The sequence below is a fragment of the Triticum aestivum genome, chromosome 3B, assembly GCF_018294505.1.
Source record: "Triticum aestivum cultivar Chinese Spring chromosome 3B, IWGSC CS RefSeq v2.1, whole genome shotgun sequence".
Taxonomy (NCBI): Eukaryota; Viridiplantae; Streptophyta; class Magnoliopsida; order Poales; family Poaceae; genus Triticum; species Triticum aestivum.
In genome coordinates, this window is record NC_057801.1 from 29,304,491 (window position 1) to 29,318,103 (window position 13,613).

At 47.9% G+C, this 13,613-nt stretch overlaps 1 protein-coding gene across 1 annotated transcript; it reads left to right on the forward strand.

Moving 5' to 3' along the window:
- The first annotated feature begins 8,051 nt into the window (after positions 1-8,051).
- LOC123068378 (delta(7)-sterol-C5(6)-desaturase) lies at positions 8,052-12,312 on the forward strand. Its single transcript, XM_044490948.1, has 3 exons — positions 8,052-8,413; positions 10,995-11,300; positions 11,730-12,312. Exons 1-3 carry the CDS (start codon positions 8,167-8,169, stop codon positions 12,017-12,019), a joined length of 843 nt encoding a protein of 280 aa, XP_044346883.1. The 5' UTR covers positions 8,052-8,166; the 3' UTR covers positions 12,020-12,312.
- The last annotated feature ends 1,301 nt before the right edge of the window (positions 12,313-13,613 follow it).

Sequence of the window (13,613 nt, forward strand, 5' to 3'; positions counted from 1 at the left end):
AGATGTTTCTCGTGCACATGTATAGTACTAGGGTTTGTATATTTTTGTATTACCGTGCCTCCTCTCTCCCCGTATATTTGTATTCCTTAAGAGATAAGTAGAGGCCGGACCCCCCTATACATATATATGTGCTCATGCATACAATGAATCAATTGTCAAGGCATACATTCTCCGTCTAACATGTTGCATAGGGTTGGGAAAAAAGCTCGAAGCTCGTGAGCTAAACGAGTAACTCGTGACTCGGCTCGAATCGACTCGAACTCGAAGAATAACGAGTCGAGTCGAGCTTTAGTTTGAGATCGTTTATAGACCAAGTTAAACAAGCCAATCTCACGAGTACTCGTCTAACTCGTTAGGCTCGTTACAAGAGATCAGCCAAGCACCCTGCGTCCTAGGCGCACAACACAAGGCCCAGCCGTGCAAGGCACCTTACGAATATGAAAAAAAAATTATTACTTGCGAATGCAAAGGGTACATATTAAACATGTACAACGTTCACTAGGGGCGATCAGGTCGACCTAGGGCAGCCCATAGCCGCCGCGCGCCCAGACGGGGTCCCTCCCGGGCGTGTGGGGTTTCGGGTCTACAAAAGAGCCTGCCGGATTGTCTTGCGCACCGCGCTTCCGGCCGGGTCTCCTTCGGCGTGAGCTGCGGTGCATCACCTCCGGCGTCGAGGGTACATGGTGACGTGTTCGTGTGCGAACACATATTAAACATGTACAACGTTCACAAACAATGTTCATTTTAATCTTATTCGTAAGGTTTTATGCTCATATCCTTAACGAGTTTAGCAAGTTAAACGAGCCAGCTCACGAGTTATACAAGTCAAATCAATCTTGGATTTGAGCTCGTTATAGTAACGAATCGAATCGAGCTAGCTTCTTAACGAAACGAGATTTAGCGAGCTAGCTCCTTAACGAAACGAGATTTAACGTACCATTTGTGATCGCGGCGATCTCCTCGTCGGGGCCTGACCGGCGACAGCCGGGAGCTGCGCCGCCTCGTCTCGCGCACGGCGTATCCTGCGCACCGTTTCCTGAGGTATAGTAGTTTACTCGCATCGCAATACCTACGGCGGCAGCCCGCGTGGCCCCACGGCCAACAACTGGACTGCACGCTAGCGACGGACAGATAGAGATAGGTGTTCCCCACGGCGTCTCAGGCTTTCTCCAGTCTAATAATTGGAAAAAAAAAAGTTGTGAACCAACCTATGATTGGATGGTTAGAGGGTTGTGGTATCCCTAGCCCATCAGGATTTAAATCCTGGTGCTCGTTCCCGTCGACGGCGAGGTGCCTACGGTGACTTCGTAAATTTCAAGATGATATGTCGGCTCAGTCTTTTGGAGGTGCTCATAGGGGTAGGGTGTGCGTGTGTACGTTCATATAAGTGAATGTATGCGCGTGTCACCCGGAAAAAAAAGAGTATATGCATGTGTATATGAACGCTTGCGTCTGTACTGTGTTAAAAAAACAAAAAGGTTTACCAACCACGCGTGCTCGCTCGAGCAAATGCGCGTGACGTGACACCGCACAAGCGCAGGCAGCCCATCGGGTGGGAACGGTGGCGGAAAAACTTTGCATAAAGGCACCATGATTATGGTCGAAATTGCAGAGAACTGCCGGTTTTCGCTTTCAAAATGGCGGTTCAGAAACAATCGACTCGACTAGTCCCGAGCCCCGTGTCGCTCCCCGCGAGCGGCCCGGGCGCTAACCCTAGCCACCGGGCACCGCCGCCACCCATCCCCCCCTCCTCCCCCGCCGCCGCCGGCGAGCGCCGCCCGGGCAAAGCCCGTGTGGTGTCGGCGACGGCGGGCTCTTCCACTCCCGCTCGCGAGGTGGGCTGCACGAGGCAGCTGCGCCAAGCGGAGGAGGCAGGTGCGAGGCGCTGCGGCGTGTGGCTGTGCGCGGGCCGGCACTGCTCGGCACGCCATGGCGGAGGGGTGGCTAGCGCGCGCGCCTCTGGCGCGAGGAGGAGGCAGGTCGCGGCGTAGGAGCCGTGGGCGCGTGAGGTCTCCAGCCCGTGCGGATCTGGCGTCTCGAGGGCGCGCGCTGTGGCGGGGTGTCCGCGTCCGGAGGAGCATCTTGGCTGCGCAGGGAGGCGCGTGTTCGCGCGCCGGGATCCGGATCTGGCGCCTGGATGCCGCGTCATGGCTCTAGCGGCCCGGATCTGGTGTGTTGGGGTCGCGGCTGTGTTGGGGCATTGGCGGCCGGGCCCGCGCATGGGAGCTCCGCAGGCAGCAGGGCTCGATCTGGTTTCTGCTGGCCGTGCGGGCGAGGCTGTGGGAGATGAATGGCACCTCGCCTGGTGTTGCATCCTTCTGCTTGGTGGTTCGGTGAGCTCGATGCTGCTTCGGGTGGGAGGCCGTGATGGTGGTGGCTGGAGGGAGAGGAATGGCCTCGCTGCGGGTGTTGCATCCTTCGTCGGGAGATGAATGGCCGGCACGCGTTGCATCCTCGAGGAGACGAATGGCGTGGTGCTTGGTTGCATCCTTTCGATGGGAGACGAATGGCGCCGCTAGGGGTTGCATCCTCCATCCAGTGGGGGTGTGGATGCAAGGTTGAAAGCACGCCGAGCTCGTCGGGGAGGTGTGGTTGGCCGTGGAGGCAGGGATAGTGGTTCAATGTGTAGGCTGGTCGGATCCTGGGTTCGGGCTATGCAGGTGAGACTACCGGCGAAAGTCGTACTCCGATTGCGGCCGGAGTCGTCGATGGCGGCGCTTTCAGGCATCGCTTCCTCGTTGGAGGCATCGATGTAGCTGCTCTTACCTTGCCTTTCCCAACGTGCTCCGGGGGAAACTCTTGATCTAGTTTAGATCGGACGATGGCAGCGCCATTCGGTGTCGTGTTCTCTCTTGGGGGCATCGTCCTGGAGATGGATCCGGTTAGAGGGACCCGTGGCTCGTGAGGATATGTGTTGTGTGTGCTGCTACCGAAAGGCGCTGTCTGTATGGTTTTTGGGTACGGTTTCCCTCATAAACTGGACCAACCTTCTTTCTCTTGATCAATGAATTTGGTAGAACTACCAACATTCAAAAAAAATGGCGGTTCAAGGAATGTGGACCTTGATTCGAGCAAGTTAAGGTAAGCTCGCTCATAGTATATATCTAGGTATATATCTAGGTATGAAAACAGGGCGGGAAAGGATGAAACTAAGTGTTGCTGTATTTACTTCGGTATTTTCTTTATCAAAAGTGGAAAACAATATCGAAGCAGATATTACCTACTAAAACAAAGAAAAAGCAAATACAACATAGATGCGGATGCAGAGCCAATATTCGGTGGAACCAAAGAACTTCATATACCATACCTAAAAACATAATGAACCCATCAAATTCAATTGCTAGTATGACTACTATTATGCACAAGTATCCATTTTTAGTAGCATGATAAAGTATGTTGTCCGGTAAAAGCAGTGTGACGAGACAGATCAGACGAAGGATTAGTTTTTCTTTCATGGTAAGTATCCAGCTGGGTCAAAAGGGCATATTGGTTGAACCGAGTACATACAAAATAAATACTTCCTTCCTAAATATAAGTCTTTGTAAATATTTCACTATGAACTACATACGAGCAAAATGAGTGAATCTACACTCTAAAATGCATCTATATACATTTGTATATGGTTCATAGTGAAATCTCTACAAAGATTTATATTTAGGAACAGATGGAGTAGAAATTTCAACATGTCAAATACGGACATTCCATTTCCGCTAGTGTTCCACCGGAACACAATGTTCCGTTTAGGGAAACTTCCACGTGAGCGGATATGGAAATTGCATTTCCGATAGTGTTCCGGCAGGGCACGTTGTTCGTTTAACAAAAACTTCCACATGTTCCATTTCTGCTAATGATGTACCGGAATGATGTTTCATTTTTGGTTTTCATTTCCGTAAGAACTTTTCTGTTTCCAGATCCCTTTTGTATGTTTTTGTTTTCATTATCATTTTATTTCACTATGTTTGCATATATTCCTGGGACGAACGAAAAGTTTCCAATTTGTTTTCATCACTACTCATAGACTCGTGAAGACCTTGAGTGTAAGAAATAAAATTAAAAAAAGAAATGAGAGGTGAGACCATGATTATTTATTGTGAAGCGTTGGATGTGTAGCACTAACGGAGAAGTCAGAGAAGGACGACATCACTTCCAATCATGGTACTCCCTCTGTCTAGGTGTGTAAGTTATCTTACGAAAATCAAATAATCCCAAAACACTTAGGCGCGGTGCATTAACTTTTACCGTGTGTGGGAAGGAAGTCCATGGCATATCAGTAAGCATGCGGTGATCCTATCGGAATTTGACGAGTGCATGCAACCATCTAAACTCAGATTCGATAAACTGCAAGTTTGGGCCAGAGTTGTAAACCTCCCGTTCAACCTCATGGACGAGCGGTGGGATAAAGCGATAGCAAAACAGATTGATAAGCATGCAACACAGATCCACTTTGACCACAACGGAGGATATCTACGCGCTCGAGTTACTTTGGATGTGGCCAAGCCGTTGGGGAGGTGGATTCTGATTGACTCTGCAAGGAGGGGTAGTACTGATCCTTATGACATCCAATATGAGAATATACCCCACTTTTGTTTCTCATGTGGCCAGCTGGGCCACTCGGACCTGTTCTGTCCGACGCCCGGAACACGGGATGAGCATGGTGATCTGCCTTTCGGCAAGGGACTCAGGCCGCCGGAGGAGAAGAAGAAGGATGCATCGTCCGAGGGTTCTTCCTCAAAAAACCAGAAAGGACAGAAAGACAAGCAGGAGTCGACAAACTCGAGCAATGCAGCAGATGGAGGAGCCGAGGTGAACTCACCAATGAAAAGGAATCAGGCACCCAAATGGAAGGGAGGGCGCCCAACACAGGTTTATAGGAAGGTGACTATGCCCCTACTGACAAACACTGCAGCTAATGAAGGGGAAGGAGTCGCCACTGATAAGGAGCTGACTGTGGTTGGAGTTGAAGAGGATGATGAGGGCACAGAATGAGTACCGAAGAAGAAGAAACCAACTCCGACGAACTCTGACAATTCGGCAGCAGTTGCAGGGCAGCCCTGCCGGGAGTAATGAACTGTATCAGCTGGAACTGCCGGGGGCTTGGGAACCCCGAGGCAGTTCGCGAGCTTCGCAATGTTGTGAAGTAGGAAGGTCCCGCCCTTCTCTTTGTGATGGAAACTAAGATTAGGGCTGATAGAGTAGAGAACCTGAAGTTTACATTGGGTTTCTCTGGTTGTTTTGCTGTTAATAGCATAGGGCTCAGCGGGGGCATAGGGCTCTTTTGGTCCAAAGATGTATCTGTTGAACTGAAAAACTATAGTACCAGCCATATTGATGTTGTGGTACGGAGGGTTGAACAAGACACGGATGTCTGGTGGTTTACAGGCTTTTATGGCGCGCCAAGAGTGGAGGACCGACATCACATATGGCGTTTCCTCATAACTCTGTTCTCTTTACAGCATGATGCATGGATTTGTATGGGAGACTTCAACGAAACGTTATTTGCTAAGGAACACTTTAGCTGCTCGCCTCGTGCTGAGTGGCAGATGCGGGCGTTTCGCGAAGCAGTTGATGATTGTGCACTTCAGGACCCTGGTTGGACAGGTGTTCCTTTCACCTGGGATAACCGAAAGGATGGAGGTGCAAATGTGAAAGCTCGGATTGATCGGGTGTTGGCCAGCGAGCAATTCCGGCAGATGTTTAGTCATACATGTGTATGCCACATTAGTGTTGTTGAGTCCGACCACTGTTTTATCAAGGTGGAGTTCAGAAAACAGCTAAGCGATCAGAGTGGACGGGGAAATAAACCGTTCAGATATGAAAACGTGTGGCAGACACATAGCGACTATGAGCGAGTGGTGACCGAGTGCTGGCTTCAGCAACAATGAGCACCCAGCCTACAAGGTGTGGTCGAATTGCTGTGAGCCTTGCAAGAGCGATTGGGACCATGGGGAAGGAAGGAATTCGGCTGTCTCGCCAGGACAGTTCGACAACTAAAAGAAAGGCTTGAGAAACTTTGACGTCTATCGGTGGGACGAGGCCCAAGTGATGAGGAAAAACGGACAGTAATCAAGCTACGCGATGCTCTCCGGCAGGAGGAGATATGGGTTAAGTAGCGCTTGCGAGTGCTTTGGCTTCACGACGGCGACCGTAATACCGAGTACTTCCAGGCGCAGGCCAAGCAGCGGCAATGTACCAACAAGATTACCGGTTTGCGTAGGATGGATGTCACAGAATGTGTTGATGTAGACGAGGTGAAAACAGAAATCCAAAAATTCTACCACCAGCTCTATACTTCGCGGGGACCCTCGGAGGCAAGCAAGGTTTTATCACATGTTCCAACGCGACTTACTCCGGATATGAATTCAGTCCTCGATAGACCGTTCGAGCCGGAGGAAGTGCGCAAGGCCCTGTTCCAAATGGCGCCGTCAAAGGCACCCGGTGTCGACGGTTTCACGGCAAGATTTTTTTCAGAAGCATTGGGACCTGCTTCGGCATGAGGTAACAACTGTTGTTCTGGATTTTCTCAATGGTGGGAACCTACCAACATGATTGAATGACACCTCCATTATGCTAATCCCGAAGGTATGGAATCCATAGAATATTACCCAATATCGTCCAATATCACTTTATCATCTTCTATATAAAATCGCAGCTAAGGCTATAACTAACAGGATGCGAGAGTTTATGGATGAGATCATCGGACGAGGCTCCTCTGACGTACTGCAGGGAGCAGTTGGGCCACTGACAGGTGGGCCCGAAAGCAAGTTGGCCCACCTGTCAGTGACCCAACTGCTCCCTGCAGTACGTCAGGGGAGCCGAGTCCGAGATCATCAGCCAGGAACAGAGTGCATTCATTCCCGGCAGGCTAATCATTGATAATGTCCTTGTCGCATTTGAGAGTATACATGCGATGAAGAGAAGACGAAAAGGGAATAATTGTGCATGTGGTTAGGGTGTTCTTGCGGGTGCTTAGGGGTATTTTGCTGGATGAAAACACTCTTAAACACCGGCATTTGAGAGAGATGAGCAGATGTAAAATATGTTTGGCAATGGACGAAAATTTCGAGCATGCCTTGCTAAAGTGCTCTCATGCACAACTATTTTGGGAGGAGGCCCAGCAGCTGTTTGACTTCAGTTTGCCTTGCCTACATCCAGATACATGGGCCCAAGATATTATATGTGATGATTGATTTTCATGCAGAGACCGAGCCATCATAGTTTCTATTATGTGGTCGGTCCGGCACTCAAGAAACAAGTTGACACATTGGGAGGATAAACTGGATCCGGCTACTTCAGTCCGGAGAACCAGGGAGACACTTGCACTTCTAGATGTTCCCCGGCGCCAAGTTTTTGTGTTATCAGGACATGGTTGCCCCCCCCCCCCCCACAGGCCGACCTCGTGAAGATCAATATTGATGCTGCTGTTAGGCGCGAGGAAGGGAAAGGCGGAGGAGGTGGCGTGGCAAGATCACCAAGATCCTTCCTAGGAGCTTGGAGCAAACCATACCCAGGTGTGACGGATCCTCTCATTGCGGAGGCGATGGCAGTACGAGACGGTGTCATCTTCGCCAAGCTGAGGGGCTTTACGAGCGTCGTCCTTGAGACGGATTGTTTGGAGGTTGTAAACCTTTGTACCAATCGCCACGACTCGCGCGCAGTTGTGGCACCAATCTTAGTAGAAATTGGAGAGCTAGCTAGCACTCTTATCTCTTTTGTAATTGAACATGTATTCAAGTCAGCGAACGGTCCTGCTCACCTTTGTGCCAAGCATGCTTGCACAATTGACATGACTGAGAGCTGGCTGGACAGTACCCCCAACTTCCTGATCAGCCGTCTGTTGGCTGACTGTGATGCGAACAGATGGAATACCTAACAATTTTTGCGAGCAGATGTTTTTTTTTTATTTTCTTTTGTGTGGAAAAACTGCCGGCCGATGATGATTCCCACGGCATGGATCCAGCGCCCCTGAGTCGCCGGCATTTCTGTCACGCCCTCCTTCGGGCAACACAAAGGACGGGGGCGAGACCCCCCGCTCCACCTGGGCACATGCGGCCGCGGTGGCAGTGCACAGATCGCATCCCCACTGCCTTTTAAAACCCCACCCCGCAGCCACCGAGCATCTCTCCCCCCACGTTTTCCACCCACCAGACACTCCCACGGCTGCCGGCAATGGCGGCGGCGGCGGCGGCGGCGGAGCAGGACTACTGGGGCCTGTTCCGGGAGGAGACGGGCTGGTACAACGAGATCTTCCTCAGCGCGGTCGTGCCGGGCGGCGGCGGCTGGTGGCGGGCGCTGCCGCACCCGCTCCGCTCCTGGCTGCGCAACTGCATCGGCGGCTACCTCCTCTACTTCGCCACCGGCTTCCTCTGGTGCTTCGTCATCTACTACTGGAAGCGCAACGCCTACATCCCCAAAGGTCCCGCCTTTCTTCAACCCCTCCCCCCCACGCCGTCCTAGAATCCTAGTACTGGTGTTAATTCCTCTCCCCCGGCCCCTTCCCTCCTGATGATTCATTGGCTCTTCTAATCCGAGGATTTAGTTGGATTATTAACTGTGTTCCGCGAAAGGGATTTGGGCTTCGGCCTCTTTCAGTGGTCCCTTGATGGAAGAAAAATGACGGCGAGAGGTTTGATTGGTTGTTGAGGGCTTTTCGATCCCCAATTATCAGTCTTCCGTCTGGAGTTCCCTGCTCACGATTCAGGTGCTGCGCCTGGGCTCAGCTCCTACCTCCCAGTCTGGTTGTTGGATGAGGTGGGTTTGGGGTCACATCTTGGATTTGTCTGCTGGCTCGTCGATGGTCACGAAGATCGACTCAACAGACACTTCTCCGTCGAACAAATCGCCTGAAGTCCATTCCTGCTGCTTTTTCAAGCAACAATAAGCAGCTTCTTGCTTGATCGAACTGCTATTTGCTTGTTGGAACCAAACCTCCTGTTTTATCACTGCTTGGTTGAGGTGTGTGGCATTCAGTAATCAGTTGCATGGATGCATAATTAACCAAGCTGTTAAAAAAGTCTGCCTTCTGATAGGTGCCACATTTAAATGCTATTTCTTTCTGGTAAGTCGACCTCTTCTCCTGTTTGTGTTCTGGGTCAGATCGCGAATCAAGTTAGATGACAGATAGAGAGAGCTTGCACGCTACTACTCGTTGATGCAGACAACTAACATTTTTAAGTGGCTGATGCATACTTAGACTGCCAACGTTTTCGGGGCGTTTTTATAATGCCTTGCCAGATTGCATCATGATTTAATTCATTACTTTTGCCGGCTTCTTAGCTCAGATCACATGGCAACAAATGGAGGTCTCTGTCGACCTGGCAATATTCGTGTTTGCTTGTGCTTAAGTAGTAGTACAGCTACAAATTGCTGATTTGTGCTCTGTCCTGGGCATTACAACTTGCTGATTTATGCTCTGTCCTGGGCATTTTTCTGAAATGTCCAAGGACCTTGCAATCGGGCTCAGACTCTTCATGGCTCAGTGACATTGTAACAAATGGACGTCTCTGTCAACCGTCAATTTCCGTGTTTGCTTATGCTTAAATACTCCCTCCAACTCCAAAAAAAAAGGCATTGATATGATATGAAAATATATTTTATTTCTATTTTACTGAACTACAGATACTACTTCTTGTCATGCTTTCTCCTGGGCATTTTGTAAAACGTCCAGGACCTTGCAATCATGCATATGCTCATACTAGACAGCTCGTCCTTCCGGTACTATGAATAGACGGGGGACCTGTATGGCTGGTATTTGTCAACGGCCTGCATCTTTTATGGAGATAATTGCATGATATTTCGGTGCACCCACGTTCTGGACCACTCGAGCAAAACTCATAATTGAATTCACAGCTAAAAAAAAGGCAGAGTGTCTCTTTCAGAAAACAGTAGAAAGGATATGGCAGCCTATCTTCTCGAACAAAAACTCATAATTGAACTCACAGCTAAGAAAAAGGCAGGGTGTCTCTTTCAGAAAACAGTAATGAAAAGGATATAGCAGCCTATCTTCTCTGGTGCACACTTGTGTCTAGCGATTGTTGACTTGATTTTTTTCCTATGGGACCAAGATGCCTTTTGTTTTCCTTAGGTACGAGACAACTGGAATAGAACCTTTTCAGCATGATTTCCTGCTTCTTTGGAAATTGAATTCCATTTTGCTGCATGATACTGTTTTGTGCAAGCAAAGCTGCTAGTCCAATTTGTTTGTTCATCATCACTGTAATATTTTTCATTTGTTGTGATTTAGCGTGTAGTAGTCTGGAAGCAGAGCTTTCTTTTAAACGTCATGTTCAACATTTTGCAGTGCTGGCATGGTTTTGGTTGTAGGTCATTTGCCGGAACCAAATGGTTCTTTAGATTTTATTTTTTAATGTTTGCTGCATACAGATCTTTTTTTTTTAAAAAAAATTAGGAGATCTCTGCTCCCAATTTCATTTCGCAATTAAACTGATAACACAACATTGTCAGGCGAGTGTGACCCAAACAGGTTCATGGAAATAAAATACTTCTCTACCAGCCTGAGCTAACTGCTGCAAAACTTGACATCAACATCAGGCACGCAGGCCCAATCAAAACACAAGATTCATACAGATCACTTATAGTAACCTTCATTTATTTATAAGTTTGTGACTCTCACCCCCTTAATTGCTTGGCTGAGGTCTAATTAGATTGAAATGCTATTTTTTCCTGCTCACAAATGTAAATCATTTTTGACCTTCCATATCCTCCAATGCATTTTAGTTATGAATCTTAATCATAATATGCTGCCAAATGTTGCATCTTATGAAAGTACTTTGTAACATAAATTTATTTATATGGTTAGTCTTCATTCTTTAACTCCAAATGACCAGTAAGTGCCACATTTATCGCATGCACTTCACTTCTGCTTGATTTTCCTGTTCGTCCTATGGATTTATTCGAGTAATTTTAAAACCTTCTGTAGGTGTATTTGATAAGGATTTATAGAACGTGTTGCTGAAACATTATGTTATTTGATGCAGATGCTGTCCCTACAGTAGAAGCTATGAAGAAGCAAATAATTGTTGCATCAAAGGCTATGCCGTTCTACTGTGCTCTTCCGTCCGTATCTGAGCACATGATTGAGAGTGGATGGACACGGTGTTTTTTTCATATCAGTGAAGTTGGTTGGCCTATGTACATTGTCTATGTGTCTCTATATCTCATCTTTGTGGAGTTCGGAATTTACTGGATGCACAGAGAGTTGCATGACATAAAGCCACTATACAAGCACCTACATGCAACCCACCACATTTACAACAAGGAGAATACCCTATCACCATTTGCTGGTAAGTTCTTATTGAGCTGTTGATTCTTTTCTTCTTCTGTGCTAGATGTGCTAGAGTATATAACTTCGCTGTAACAGTGATGAACAAGGGTTCTAGATAACGGGCTTAGTTTACGTTAGCGTTCCTATTTCTTGTTCTTGTGAAATGTTAATCCATTGCCGATAAATGTTAAGCCATTACTTATAATTCTTCTTATGATGCTATCTGTATTTCAGTATACTTTAGTATAATCATTTATTTGTACTCCGGAGTAATTATTCGGAATGCGGTAGACACTGGGCTTCTTTAATTTAATGTTTTGAACCTGGAGGCCATGCCATTAGCAAAGGAAAACTAAATAGAGATATAATGCCCCTTTGACGGCAAGAAATAAAATTGCCTCTTTATCAGGGAGTGACAGCTCTAATCTACGCGTTTTGTTCCTTGCAGGACTAGCATTCCATCCATTGGACGGGATCCTGCAAGCCATATCGCACGTGATTGCTCTGTTCCTTCTCCCTATGCACTTCAGGACGCACATTGCTCTGTTATTCATAGAGGCGGTGTGGACGGCCAACATCCATGACTGCATCCACGGCAAGATCTGGCCGGTGATGGGCGCCGGCTACCACACCATCCACCACACGACGTACCGGCACAACTACGGCCACTACACCGTGTGGATGGACTGGCTGTTTGGCACCCTCCGCGAGCCGGAGGATCTCCTCAAGAAGGACTGAGCTCGTGCGAGCGCGGTCTTTCCTGTCTCTGTAAGCAATGTGAAGTGTAGTAGAAGTGTTAAGGCTTAACCCTCCATCTGTTCTCTTATTCTGCTGAAAGATGTTTGTTGTTGTGTTTACGACAGTTAGCGGTGTGCTGTTTCAGTCTCAGTCCGGTAGGTGGAAATAATAAGGTTGTTCATTTAGCTTTGTTCCTCTGGGATGCGGTGAAATCAAGGGGGCTTGTACCCTTCTCGGCAGCATGATGATGGGTTTGTTTCTTGTTATATACATACATAGGGCTTGATGCTGTTTCTGCTCCCAGAGTTCATAGTGGTTTGGAGAAAAAATAAATCCGGGTGGAAGCCGGGTAGTACGTTGGACAAAGTATGTTTCAAATGTTATATATTATGCTGGAGAGGTGATGTTCTACAAACATGTGAAAAATCAAGTGAAAAAATAAAATTCACTTGAGAGGAGTATAAAACAAAAACCATATCCAGCAATGGATGAATGGTGACAAAACTTGTAGCATCACTCTTCCTGCATGGTTCTTTCGTGTGCTTGTATAACATCAACTCCCAAATGTGATTTATATATGGATTGTCATCGTAACTTGGTTTTCCACCGGATACTTTCTCTGTAGTTTTCTTGCATTTTTCTGATTGTAACAACGTTTTTTGTTGTGGCCATGTTGCTGCTGCTGCTGCTGCTGCTCGAAAGAATAAGTTCATATTTCGTCTCCCTGCATTTGTCTGATTCTGACAGAAGTGCATGTTTTGGTTTCGCGCTGCTGATTTCTGTTGTGGAATGTCTGAAAGACTAAGACAGAACCTTTTTTTCCAACCGGGCGTCTCCCTTTTTCATCAATTTCTTAACAAAAATACAAAGTCCACATCAGCATCTAAACATGCCGATAAAGGAGAAAAGATAGAAAAGGAGGTGAGATGAAACATCGTCAGGAAACTCGCTACAGAACCAAGCAAAAAGGTTGGCAACGCTTTGTCCCATGCCCAATTGTAGAAGCTCCAGGCTAGCCAGCAACCGTTGGCTGGCTAGCGGTCCAGAGCACACGCCCCAAAATAGGTAGTGGGCCTTTCCCTGGATCCGGCTGGCAGACCAAAAATGAAACAAACAGGTCCCTCGCGCACATGCCCCCAGGGGAGAATTTGACATGATCGTAATTTCTGCTCCACGTAAGGGACACACCAACGCACCAAACCCAGCCTCGCCTCCTTCCCCAAGTCATAGCCCCCCAAACCTGCCCTTCTCCGTCGTATCCCCGGTTTTGGTGGTCATTGATCTAAGATTCAGGTGTTCCTGAATTCCCAACCCACAACCTCCTCTTGCCCTCCTTCAACGAATCCAACACCTGGAAAGTGAGTTTCCGTCTTGATGTGCCCTTTAAGACGCCTCCTCTTTTACAAAACTCTGTGGAACCAAGGGTGTATCAGTGAGGGAATATACAAAGAACATGGCAACTAAGGTTTCTGGAACTGCAAAAAAAGAACTACTAAGACGTTGTGCATGCAAAAAAAAATTCGCCACAAATCCCCTGCTCCTCCCCTGAATTTCTAAATATGCTAGTGGGTGGGATGATGCCGTTTCCAGTAAC